Below are 14,448 nucleotides of genomic sequence, written 5' to 3' on the forward strand. Positions count from 1 at the left end.
CTTTTTAGAAATATCTGTCATGTTGACTTGCTAACGCACATCTAAAAATTGCCCTCTCTTTGTGTGAATTGGAAAACCATATTGAGAGGTGTATCATTAATGGGCTGTTTGTGACTGAGGGAGATGCATAATGTGTTGTATCTCTGCATAATGTGCTGCAGCACTTACAGAGCAGTGTGATGTACAGATGGCCTCCCCACAGGAGACATCACATGTCCCCGCAAATACTAGATCAGCACGGGTGTGTGAGGGACTGTGAGTGTGTGTGGGGGTCAGGGATGGATAACATATGTGTTTGTGCATGTTGGGTGGGAGGAGTGTGTGTGACATATGTGTGTGTACTTTTAGAACATTTTCCATTTTCAGCTGTGGTTTAGGTTTTGGGTTAGGATGTGTGGGATAGGTTTAAAGAGTTACTCATTTGTATGTCACAGTTTAAAGCACAGTTTAAAAAAGAGCAGCAAGTTAGATTCTATGTGCTAGTAGGAAGGAACATTTTAAGATGGTACATCTTAATTAATGATACAGAGCTCGTGAAGTTGTAGACAACAGGTTGGACCTGAAAAGAACCCCACATGCTTGAAGCTAGCACTGGAAAATGAAGACATTTGTTATTGAGAACTATAGAATTTTCTCACTTTATTCAAAGTTAACAGCTTTCCACACTACATTAAACATTTAATTTTCTGGCCCAAATTATTGGATGTGCTGGTGTTCTTGGTGATTTTTTAAAATTATTTATAGGGGAAAATCCAGTTAAGATGCTATTGCTATAATGGTCAAAAAAAAATCACAATTAGACATATAAGAATTGGGATTGTTCCAAATGACATAGTGCCTAATTCTTTGAAAACAATCATATTTCAATGGCAGACAGAATAAAGGTCACAAACGCATGTCTGTTAAAATGAGATTTGTTTCCCATCCTTTAGCCTTGCATGGAAGCTCTCTCTCTCTCTCTCTCTCTCTCTCTCTCTCTCTCTCTCTCTCTCTCTCTCTCTCTCTGTGTGTGTGTGTGTGTGTGTGCTCTATGTGCTCATATTCAAATACGTTTACAGTGTGTGAGAGATAAGAGACAGCAGCGAGGCAGAGAATATGGGAAGCTGTGGGCACACGACAGAGACGGAGGAATCAAGAAAGATAAAAAACAATTGGGAAAGAGACAGAGGCAGTGAAAGTAAATAGGAGGATGTTGAGTGTGTGTGTGTGGTGTGTGTACTTGTACATTTGTATGTGTGTGTGTGTGTGTGTGTGTGTGTGAGAGTGAGTGTGTGTTTGTGTGTGTGTTCCAGATAGCAGCCAAAGCTCCCTCCTTAAAGCAGCCGTCGCCTGTTGGAAAAGCTCAGTGAATAATTTCCCCTGCCAGTTTTTGGTGCCTGACAGACTGCTGCCTACGCAAGAAAATCCCATACACATCACTCAGGAGCATCACTGACTGAACCCATGGGGAAGATACTTCAAATACACACCTGTGCTGCTCCTATGAGTGAACACAGCAAACATGGAAGCTTTTATCGCATCCTTGCTTTGGCACAAACCATCTCAGCTCAAGGCTGTTGTCCTTGGCGAGCTCCATCCACACTGTATTCATCTGTGGCTGCCTGTCTCTTTTTTCCTAATAGCAAACACTCCTCGCTGCTGTCCTCAAAGAAAGCCACGCTGTCAACAAACTCCAGAGCAGAGCACAATAAACTTCTAATATTCTATTTTCTTCTTGTCTGTAAGAAGAACATACACATTATGGTTGTATTTTCAGGACTCTAGCTGTGTCTACATCTAGTGTTACTTACAATCCTTTATTTAGAGCAATGCTCTGATATACATTTTCTGGGTCAACAATTACAACAATGCATTAATATAATCTTGTGGCAGCAATGATGCAGTGTGTCTAGCATGATTCTCCGGAACGTTAGCGGCTCTATTCACACAGACACTCAGACATTCAGACATAACCTGGACTGTGTATGTGGGGTGCTAGCAGGATAACATAAGGTTAAGGTCCAGTAAAAATGCTATTCACATTTGCAGACAAACACATAGCTCCTCTGGGTAAAATCAAGAAAATGTTGGTTTTGGGTTACTGTGCATGTGTGAAAGGGGCTTCATGGTTGAATACTGTTGGAGACTTCTTCTCAGTGGATGATGATGTGCTAACATGTTAGTTCATCAGAGAAATATATTGAACAATAATTTGTTAAAATGATAGTTGCGTTTTATACTAATGTAACACTTTTATATATTTAGTCATACACTTTTCCAAATATTAATGTTTTGATGTTATGTGTAGCACAGGCGTAGAAGCAGGAAACAGCTGCAAGATGCATTTATTATATACAAAAACATAATGCTAAAAAAGTGCTTGAATGTAAGTGATTAAAAAAAGATTCCGAACATTAAAAATGAAGCTTGGACTGATATAAACAAAGAAAAACAATAATCAAATGCAGAACATTAACAGAGAAATTAAACACAAAGGAAAACAGGATAGAAACATGGCAACACTTAATCACAGTACAACGGCAAACTGGAATACAGAAAATAATACTGACGATAGAGAGGAAAGATTAGGATGTGTGGCTTTTAAATATAAGGGCAGAATACAAAGCACCTCTGAATTATCTGTCTCTAAGAAGCTTGTAAATGACTATCGTGGGGTGGGTCTGAGATAAGGAATGCAAGGTGGAGACAAGGATGTGAAACAAGAATAGCACTAGTGCAAGATAACACACAAAATCCCTGTATGTGTATACATGTATAGCTATATATATATATATATATATATAAGCAAGCTGATATTACCATTCATTCATTAATTTACTCACCTGTACATCTCCTGTAACTGCTTCCTACCCAGAGAAAAACACATACCTCTTATTCCAAGTAATTTTGGAGCATTTCTTTTGTTCCATTCATCATGTTTTTACGCAGTGTGTTCAAATGATGTAATAAACTATAAATCTACAAAAAGGGATATACATGTTTTTCATTGGACAGCGATGATATGTAATTAATTAATTTCCACATCACACACTTTACCCTTACTTGAACAAAATGGACTGTGTGGCAGAGCTGATACTTGTACATTAGCAGCTGTATATAGGACTCTAATACTATCTACATCCCATGCAGTGCCATGGTGAAATAACAGAGTCAGAAGGCCCCTCTCATTAAAACAGATGGATTATGAAAGTGAGCACCTGGCAAGTGATCAAAAGAAATCACATTTTCCAAATGGTTTGCAGTAAAATGACTAATTTATATAGTTTGCCAATACTCAGTGCCCTACAGCCTCTATACACAATACATTCTCTGAATCCTATCAAAACCTGTACTCATGTAAGGACATATGGAGTGACAATCTGTTTAAGAGTGTTTAAAATAATCACTAATTTATCAGTGTCTCACTCTCTCGTGCATGAGAAGGGAATGAGTGGTAGGGAGATTATTTAAAAAATCGTATCCTGCATTCTGAAAAAAGTATGGAACAGGTGCATTATTGTCACTAAAAGTACAAACGCTAAATGTAACTTTAAATGCACACCAGTGGTTTTAAAGTCTAGTTGTGTTCACTGAAGGTACATTTACATTCTCTTCATCAGAAGGACAGGGGAATATTTGCAAGCTTTTTTTATAAAACTGTGTAAAAGAACATTGTCCTGGAGATGAAATTGGGACTTTGAAATCAACATAAAATTAAAATCTACAATGAATATAGAATAAGGTACAATTTTATTCTCTAACTAAAGGTACATCATATTTACCCTTGAGGGTACCACCACAGTGACGTTTTTTCTGACAGAGTATCAGTGGGATGGCATGTCCCCTAGACTTTTTTTAAAGCTTACTGTGTCAAAGCTTTTATATGTTTATTATAAATGAATACTAGTTTTACAGTTATAGGTAATACTAATATGTGCATTGATACCGGAATCATATCATGATCAATGTCAGTGCAATGTGTAGTCCTTATCTTGGTCACTTGTATTATGAGATAACCTTGGTATGTTTGTGTACATTTGTATATGCTTGAGATGGTGATAAATTCTTTTTGATCTTGTTAGGTAAATAGATAGTGTGCAATGTATTCTTTGCCAGAATGTTTTATATTTTAGATCCAAGTGTTTGTTTAGCTTGGTGCAGTTAGCACATGAAAATTCAATGCTGCTCAGTTTGAAAACATGGCTGAAGAATTAAAATGCCTTGCACACACAGTGTGATGTGTTGCTGCTGAAATGTGTCAAGTGCCTTGGAGACTTAATGCATTAGTAATAGGAGATTATGATCATGACAGTCGAAAATACAAAAAGACAGGACACAGAAGATCTTGTTACTCACAAATGGAGCTTGTGTTTGAGGGGTTTGTGGTGTGTTGGGTAGGAATAAAATACAGCTGCTCTGGCCAAAGCTTGAGATTGTCTGTGCTTTTGTGTTTTTGAGGGAAAACGTACAAGTGTGTATGTGCTCTGTGTTTGAGTGTGTAGGCAGTAAAGTGGGAAAGCGCTGACTACAGCTGCAGGCTAAAAGTGCTGACAGCGAGTGAGACACCAAAAAAAGATTTCAATCCATAGAGACCAGTGTGCATGCACAGAAAAGCAGACATACATGTATATGCAGTGTATGTATGTATGCTACCACTCTTTTATACTCAATAGTAAATTTCACCAAAAAACTATTTTAAAGCAAAAGCCTTTCATTTTATTCACTGGCAAGCAGTCTAAATACTATATAATTATCTCAAAAACAGTAACTTTATTGGAGAAGGAAAAACCTTATTAATTTTTTAGTGGAAGTCAAGGTAAAAAAAAAAGTTTATTCCAAGTAATTTTGGAGCATTTCTACTGGTCTGTTCAACATGAAATTTACACACAGTGTGAAGGACTGCTGCAAATGTTGTACCAAACTAAAGACCCACACAATGGACATATATGCCTTTCTTTGGACAGCGGCAGAATCTGAGTTAACAGATCATTATGTAGGTCTAACCAATTCCATATTTACCGCCACATAAAAGCACATTATAGATATACAGTATTTGATTATGCCCATCTGAACACCCCTCTACCACATTTGTCCATGGAAAGGACCACTATATGACCACTGCTGACCTATTTCCAAGTGGTGGACTATTCTCAGCACATTAGTGATAACCTGGAAGTTAGTGGGTGTTATTCTTAAGGAAGAATCTCATGTCAGTGTAATTACAGTCATATGCAAAATTTTAGGAGCTCCAGGTTCAAAGACATGTTTTGTTAAATTTTTAAATAAACATATTTGAACACATTCTTTAAAATGAACAAATTTGTATCACGTTTTTATGCACAGTTCAGCACACTATTATTTATTTGCTTTATTTTATATTCTGGGAAAAGTTAGCTGAAGAGCAGTTTAAAAGAGAGGACCTAAGACCCTGGAGGATGTGGATGTGGTTCCTTGTTCTGTAATCTGAAGTCTTGTAAAGTTTTGTAGGAGAAGACTTATTGCAATTATGTTGGCAAAGGGTAGTTGCTTAAATCATTTAAAGTAGGAGCGCCAATAAATGCCATTATTTAAATCTTAGACTACATTTAATTAAATTAAATCTTAGATATTTCTCACATTTCCGGTTTGAGATATTAAGGACATAATTTTCATTCACTGTACATACACAAGGAATACAAAATTAGACAACACACACACACACACACACACACACAGAGTTTCTCATAGGCAATGAATGTCTATCTCGTTCTACTTACTGGGCAGAATGTCTTAAAAGATAGTATTGATTTTTTTGATGGATGGTCAGAAGGCCTGCTGCTTTCCTGATAAGGAAACACTGTTTAATCTCTTTCTGTTCACACACCAGATTGCTCCTGCTGCCATAAACATCCCATAGAAATGCACATCCCAAGCTAATGTAATCAAATGCAACATACTCAACTCAATACTGCTCAATATTACTCTTTCCTTTATCATAATTAAGACAGTAGAAATGTTCAGCTATTTTTAATTCAATGTACTTTGTTTCAGACTCATTCTATATTTTTTCATTTTAGCACATTCTTCTTCAGTAATGTGAGAAACGTGAGAAAGTTCCACATTTCCCTCTGTGCTTCCATTAGTGTGTACTGTGTTTACCATGATTTTCTTCATCGTGTCTTTACCCAGTTTCTTTAGGCCTATAAGCCAAGCCATGTGTGCCAGAGATGCTTCACTAAAAATGCTTAAAAAGTACATAATTCAGCAACGTTGTAAGCACCCATCACTATCTCAACCCACAGCTTCCAGTGGACTTCCCATGTTAGTTATCCAGCATTTGTCATGACCTCTGTAGTCATAAAGTGCACATAGAGTGACTCAGCAAAAGTAGAATCCAGAAAAACACAACTGAACCTCAGCACAGAAATACAGAATTGAAAGCACACACAAATTAGATTCATGCTGACTGATATTCTCTTCCAACAAGCTAATCATTGAATGTCTGTTGGTTACTGATATGTGGGGGCGTTGTTTTATATGGAGTAATTTATCTGCTGAATTATTCTTGGCTGATGAATGCTAGCTAAATTAACTTTATATTCAGACATCACATTTGGATATGGAAGGTTTGTGGATAGTTGAGTTGATAGATATTTTTTACATTTAAATATAGTTTGTATTGGACGTTTTGTTATGATGAACAAATGAGATCGTATATAATTAAATATGCCTGTTAAATATACCAAAGTTACACTTTTGTTTCATAGTATCATTCATAGCACCGAATGATGAAACATTTTTTGATTTGTTACTTTATTAACACGATTATTTACACATTTATGCACAGGCATATTTGTGTGTGTGTGTGTGTGTGTGAGAGAGAGAGAGAGAGAGAGAGAGAGATTAGTGTATAGGTGAGTATAGGTGTGTGTTTATGAGCTGGTGAGGGATAGCGTGAATGTGTGTATATTGATTCTCATTGAGTGTGGGGACTAAATAGAATCACATTAAAAGGCATGCCCCCTGCAGGGATTTGAAAGAGGACTGGCAGGAGTGTGAGGGTGTATTCTGTTAGCAGAATAAATCTCATTAATGAAACAATGTAATAACCTCGAAACAGACTCCCTATCACATCAGTGACACAAAATAAGCCAATGACTTATTGAAAGGGGAATAAACTTTTGATAGAACCATATTTCTGCTCGTAGGTACATGACCTGCACAGGCAATTGGACCTGCACTGTATTGATCTGACTTTTTTGTTTTGTTGTTTTACGCTTCACAGATCCTGAAGATTACCAACCGCCAATATGGAAATCCTACTGTAAGTAGTGCTTTATTCTGCTTTCAGACTCTATGCTAAACTCCCATTTCAGTAACATTACATTGAGTTTTAGTGTTTCCCTTTTCTGTCAGCTGAGAGGTAATGTGTGTGTGTGCGTGTGCGTGTGTGTGTGTGTGTGTGTGTGTGTGTGTAAACCCTGAATGAAACAGTAGCTCCTAACCACAGGATTGGACTCACAATGGATAGTTCTTATCACACAAACATTTCATAATCCCCCTCAGAACTCCACTGTTTTCCCATGTAGTGGAAATGACATCAGTGGAACGTGACCTCGCCTACGGTACTTAAAAAGCCACAACAATGATTTTGAACCTGATGCAAATTTTCTAAATTCACAAAATGCATAACAAGCACTGATGGAATGTAAAAATATATACAAAAAGGTTATAAACTTTCTTGAATGTGACAATGGCCAAAACTACTACTAAAAGGTTAAAGAAACCAGGCAACCCAGGCATAAAAACAGGTAATCTTACATAGGTAAGATTTTGGCAGCATACACCAGTGTGGTTACACAAAAGGAGGGACTTAAACTGGCAGTAGGAGAGGTTAGTGGCAGTCCCACATCACAAAACTGATAGAAATGAATATTAAATTAATCAATGTAGGTCAAATCAACAATGAAAATGCAAATTTCACAACAGTGAACATACATCCTGCATGTACATGTGTTACCCAATAATACAGTCAAAAACAAAATGGTAGTACACAGGTTAAATCAAAATGCCCAGTATAAGAATTGAGAACAGTTCTCTGTAATAGATTATACAGAACTGTATAATAATAACAGGTCTCACATGTTTTATACACATTTATTTGATTTTTATGCATGAAGAAAATTTAAGATTAAAGCATTGAAAATGAACAGAGAAAATAGATTTAGTCCTCAATTCGCACTGTGTGGTATTTCGGGAGCCTGCCATGTCCCTGTCGTGTTGGTGGATGATGTCCAGGCCTTGTTGCTTGTCCTAAGTGTCCCTAACAAAAACACAGTGTAGCCGCCGGACACTTCCTACTCCCCACACGGCAAATCTGCTGCAAGTCCAAGCATCTCTTTGCCTCTGCATCATGCTCCTCTGTAGGACAGCGTGTTTTTCTAATGAAGTCATCAAGAGCACTTCTAGCTCATGTCACCCTAAAGTGCCCTAGGACATCTGCTGTTGTTTTTAGCTTCTGATTAATCCATACAGCCATGCTGCTCTCAACACTTTGATCCATATGCCACTGCAGAACTAGTCTTTTTGGCTGTAGCTCAAACCTCTAATAATGGATATTGAACAGGATAGAGTGGATAAAGTCATTAGTTGCAGGTCAGAATCTTAAAACCACAAAACATTTAAATATTATAATATGCAAATTGTCATCAGCAGCTTAAAACTTTGTAACTCACGAATGAGATAAAAATCTCATTATTTCATTATTTGTGGAGAACTGCCAATTAACCTTAGTAGCTAGTAAAATGGTACTATGCAACTATGTTGCAATAACAGTCAAGAACAGAAAGTCTTCATTTGTCCAGGAGGAGTTGAATAATATAAATATATATTTTTTTAATGATCAAGATGACAGATGCATTTAAAGCATTACCTCCAAACCTTGTGATCTTGAAAAGATTCACCAATGATCTGTTACCAACCTCTGCAGCCAAACAACCCTGATCTCCTGCATTTTCTTATTGAATAACTGTTAGTGCTGATTTATTGGCTCAGCTCCTGCAGAGCCTGCAGTTTATATTTTAACCGGCACACATGCATAATCCATAGCCGCATGCTTTGATGGCATATGCTGGTGTAGCACTGTTTTCCAGAAGGGAAGATTAATAAATAAGCAAGCATCATGTGGTTGGAGGCCTTCTGTTATGGAACATTCACTTTCATGTAGGACCCTGGGAAATATGGTTTATTTTCTGGTTTGCAGAGAAGGACTGATAATACGGGGCACAGTGAACACTACAATTTCAAACAGAGATCAGTCTGCTGTATGCAGCAATGTGCCACATTTCCAGTGCTCAGTGATAACATTTGGTTCTGAAATGTTGATAAGTTCTATGAGGAAACAGAAGTGGTTATGGCATTGTTTAAAGTTATTTTTGGCATCTATATATTGATGTGGTGCAACAGACAGGGAGTACACAGCTCATTGAGTTGTGGGCATTGGGATTAATTTCTCTCTGTATAAAATTGCATTAGGACTAGTATCAATAAACATTAAAACATATTGGCCCTTATTCATCAAGGTTGCACAGAAAGGAGTGCATATTGGGGAACCATGAATTACATTTATGATTGGATCTGATTGGATCATATGCAATTTTTATGACCAATCGCTATTTTATTGTTATACTCTGAAAATTACGTTTTTAGCTGCTAATGCCACCTGTACAGTAGAAATTGGGTGAGATGCTAATTATTTACCATTTTATGGATTAAGTAGCTGACAACTTTTTTTCTGTACCTTTCTAGTGTACCAACTACAGCAGGAGGCACCGAGACCAAAGAGAATCACATGTTCCCAGGAGGTCAGTAAAGGTGCAGGACAATATACATTTCTGCATCTGGTTTGCTTGGCAATGAATGACCAGGGATCAGTGCTGTTACAACCTGCATACCCCTGAAGATTCTAATCTAATTATAGTTAACATACCTGTTGTTCATTTATCATGAAAGGCACTAGAATGAAAACGAAGCCCAGTTGATTGCCCATGGCATATACATTGAACAATAACTGGATTATGAACACTTACCTTGTCCCTAAATTCATTGTACATTTTATCAGCTCCACTGACCATACAGGAGCACTTTGTAGTTCAACAATTACAATGGACTCTCGTCCATCTGTTACTCTACATATGTTCTTTTTCCTCTTTCACCCTGCTCTTCAATGGTCAGAACCCCCAGAGGAACACCACAGAGCAGGTATTTTTTGGGTGGTGGATAATTCTCAGCACTGCAGTGACACTCACATGGTGGTGATGTGTTAGTGTGTATTGCACTTGTATGAGTGGATCAGACACAGCAGTGCTGCTAGATTTTTTAAACACTAACACATCACCACCTACTGCTGCATACAACCACTCCACCAATCATGCTCTGTGGTTGTCCTCTGGGGTTAGTGACCATTGAAAAACAGGGTGAAATATGGATAAGAAAGTATGCAGAGAAACAGGTGGACTACAGTCTGTACTGCAAAGTGCTCCTGTATGGTCTATAGATCTGTTGCCCACTTCTCTAGGGATAGTTTTGCTTAAATAATTATTCTCAATTTAGCATGAACCAGAACTGTTTATAAACACCCACAAACCCAAACACCCATACCCGAAATGTATCCACTAACATGCACTGAACTGTTGCTGTCACTGATGACCAGTGTCCCCCACCCAAAGTAATACATGGTCTGCAGTGGTCCTATCTTATTTCATTCCACTCATGGAGGCTAGAGTGGCTGCAGTGTAGATAACTTGTGCTACAGTCAGTTCTATTCCTAACTACACCTAAGTATGTCTCTATGGTGAATGTACAAAAATAAAACTGTCAGTGATTGTGGAGACAGCATGGGTGTACCTTAAATATTGTATAATGTTATGGAACATCAGTGGGTGTTTAAATGTTCATATGGCAAATTTACTACAAGAAGTAGAGCATGTTTGCACAGTTATTTATTTAACAAAGTGACTGATTAGACTAAATCTTAAGGGATATCATTAATATATGTCTCAGTACGCTCCTGGCCTAAAGCTCTCTGATTAAATATAAAGCCAGCTCTAAAGTGGATTTGTGAACACTTGTCCATGGAGGATGTGATTTTGAAAATATCTGTAATGGGTCACACTAATTTGTGCTCTCTCTCTCTCTCTCTCTCTCTCTCTCTCTCTATCTTTTTCTTTTTTTCAGATTGAGAGCAGACCCAAGTACTATGGCCGGGAGTGAGTGTTTAACTTTATTATTATTATCAGCACCCTCATTCTTTTTTCCAAAAGCATCTGTCTGAGGCGAGATGTCATTTATGACTGGAATTAGATGTAATCCAAGACTCTTAGAGGTCCATCCATCCATCCATCCATCCATCCATCCATTATCTACTGCTTATCCAGGTCCGGGTCGCGGGGGAAGCAGTCCGAGTAAAGAAACCCAGACCTCCCTTTCCCTAGCCACTTCTTCCAGCTCCTCCAGGGGGATACCAAGGTGTTCCCAGGCCAGTCGAGACATGTAGTCTCTCCAGCGTGTTCTGGGTCTTCCCCGGGGTCTCCTCCCCATTTGACATGCCCAGAACACCTTACTAGGAAGGCATCCGGACCAGACGCCCAAACCACCTCAACTGGCTCCTCTCTACGTGGAGGAGTAGAGTCTCTCCCGGATGTTCGAACTCCCCTGTCTCTAAGGGAGAGTCCAGACACCCTGAGGAGGAAACTCATTTCAGCCGCTTGTATCTCATTCTTTCTGTCACTATCCAAAGCTCATGACCGTAGGTGAAGGTTGGGACGTAGATTTGAACGATAAATTTAGAGCTTTGCTTTTCTGCTCAGCTCTCTCTTCACCACAACGGACCGGTACAGAGTCCGCATTACTGCTGATGCTGCACCGATCCGCCTGTCAATCTCCCGCTCCATCTTTCCTTCACTCGTGAACAACATACTTGAACTCCTCCACTTGAGGCAGGATCTCTTCCAACTTGGATAAAGTACTCCAACCTTTTTTGACTGAGTACCATGGACTCAGATTTGGAGGTGCTGATTCTCATCCCTGCCACTTCACACTCAGCTGCAAACTGCTCCAACCAGAGCTGGAGGTCCCGGCTCATTGAAGCCAACAAGACCACATCATCCTCAAAAAGCAGACATGGAATCCTGAGACTACAGAACCGGACACCTTCCACAACTTGGCTACGCCGAGAAATTCTGTCCATAAAGGTCGAACTCACTGCCAGCCATACAAATCTGCTGCTATGTTTATGCAGGGACTGGAAGGCTCGTAGCAAAGAGCCCAGTACCGTACCCTATACTCACAGAGCACCCCCCCACAGAATATCCAGAGGGACATGGTCAAATGCCTTCTACAGATCCACAAAACATATGTAGACTGGTTGTAGACTATCAGTCTGACTCTCTTCCCCATTACCCTCGCATAGACCTTACCGGGGAGGCTGAGGTGTGTGATCCCTCTATAGTTGGAACACACCCTCCAGTCCCTCTTTTTGAAAAGGGGAACCACCACCCCAGACTGCCTGTCGAGAAGCACTGCCCCCAAGGTCAACGCAATGTTGTAGTCGTGTCAGCCAGGACAGCCCCACAACATCCAGAGCCTTGAGGAACTCAGGGAGTATCTCATCCACCCCGGGGCCATACCGCCACTGACTTTTCTAACTACCTTGGTGGGAAAGGAGCCTGAACTGCTGAGCAAGGTTGACACACAGTATGGGCGATGGAACCTTGAGATCTCCTTGAGAGGGGCTGGAGGCTCTTTCACTCTGGAGTTGCCCAGGGTAAGAGCCGTAAGGCAGGAGTGGGCTTACTCATAGCCCCCCGGCTTAGCACCTGTATGATGGGGGTTACCCCAGTCTGGGGACTCCATTGTTCTGCTGGGCAACGCTCACGTGGGAAATGACAGTGAGACCTGGAGGGGTGTGATTGGGAGGAACGGCCCCCCTGATTTGAACCCGAGTGGTGTTCATTTATTGGATTTCTGTGCCTGTCACAGTTTATCCATAACAAACACCATATCCGAGCATAAGGGTGTCCACAAGTACCCCTGGCATTTTGATGATGGATTTTATAGTCGCATCATCGGACCATGCGGCCATATGTTCTTTACACTCCGGTAAAGAGAGGTGCTGTGCTGTCGGGTGTGGGCGTTAATTATAAGGAATATAAATGAAGGAGGCAGTGAGAGTCGGGAAGAGAAAGACAATGCATGCGATTTATCAAGTATGTGATGTAGGGTGTGCATGTCCTTGAGTCTGTATTTCAGGAGCATGTCTATCTGAGTGTGTAAGGAAATGAGATTGTGTATGTGTACTGGTCTCAGTAGTGCATGTGCTCCTGGTCTAGGTTCCATGGGCTGATCTCTAGAGAACAGGCCGATGAGCTTCTGGCAGGAGCAGAGGGGGCTTACCTCATCAGAGAAAGCCAGCGGCAGCCTGGAACTTGCACACTTGCCTTGAGGTACACACATGCACAACACATACTCATGTGTATGCACACACACACACACACATATTCATATTACAAACGATCTTTATATACAAATATTGATTCCAGATCTTTTCACTGACCTTAAATATTTATATAAAAACTTAAATAAAACTTAAATATTTTAAAAATTATATTGAATATACACCATATGTCCAAAAGTTTGAATACAATATTTATAGGGTAATTCTGCTAATTTAAAGCAACACTAGGTAAAATTTGGTATTTTTGCTTCTGGATCCCACTACAGTTACAGAATGTAATTCACTTTTAAGGCAAGTCCTGAAATCAAGGGAGAAGTGGCCTCTTGTCCTCTAATAGTTACATAGTGTTGTTTCTTCAGTGCTGAGCCAGTTGTAGCAACAACAGAGGCTCCATTCTCCCTAATATAGTTCAGTGGAGCATCTTAATGATTTTACAGCTGAAATTTTAAGGTAAAAACTGTCTAGTGTCACTGCCTAATGTCTTAAACTGTGCACTCACAGCATGCATAGTCTCCAAAGAACAGCAGCCTCTGGAGCCGCTGCGCATAAGCTTAAATTATGCCTAAAAACTGTCAACTTTGAGCAACATCCAATACATTAGGGATTAATGGGAGTGACATTTGTTATTCAGAAATTGCCATTCAACATGATTATTTGACCTCACTGATGTTTATGTGGCCGAATAAAATCAAATTCTCAGACATGTACTAGCACCTACTGATAATGCCTCTCTAATATAATAGAGACAATCAAAGAGTTACATCAAAGGTGAGACAAACTCCTTGGACAAAATGGCTATTAATTTTCTGAAAAAAGCAATGGTCAACTGAGTGTCCACAAATATTTAACCATATAATGTATTTTAGAGAAACCTTTGTACATATTTACTGAAAAGGCCTTGGGTGACTATGTCTTGTACATTGACTGTAAGTGGAAAATTGTGTAAAGTAAAATTATTCAGGGGCTCAAATTCTTCT

General features: G+C 39.4%; 1 protein-coding gene across 1 annotated transcript in view; it reads left to right on the plus strand.

Annotated features, from left to right (window-relative positions):
- The window catches only part of chn2 (chimerin 2), a 41,678-nt gene that overhangs the window by 5,785 nt on the left and 21,445 nt on the right, over positions 1–14,448 (plus strand). The window contains exons 2-5 of the mRNA XM_066683820.1: positions 7,244–7,282; positions 9,766–9,821; positions 11,194–11,225; positions 13,347–13,460. Of these exons, the coding sequence (XP_066539917.1) occupies positions 7,244–7,282; positions 9,766–9,821; positions 11,194–11,225; positions 13,347–13,460 (241 nt within the window). The remainder of the gene's footprint in view (positions 1–7,243; positions 7,283–9,765; positions 9,822–11,193; positions 11,226–13,346; positions 13,461–14,448) is intronic.

This window comes from Hoplias malabaricus, chromosome 10 (genome assembly GCF_029633855.1).
Source record: "Hoplias malabaricus isolate fHopMal1 chromosome 10, fHopMal1.hap1, whole genome shotgun sequence".
Taxonomy (NCBI): domain Eukaryota; kingdom Metazoa; phylum Chordata; class Actinopteri; order Characiformes; family Erythrinidae; genus Hoplias; species Hoplias malabaricus.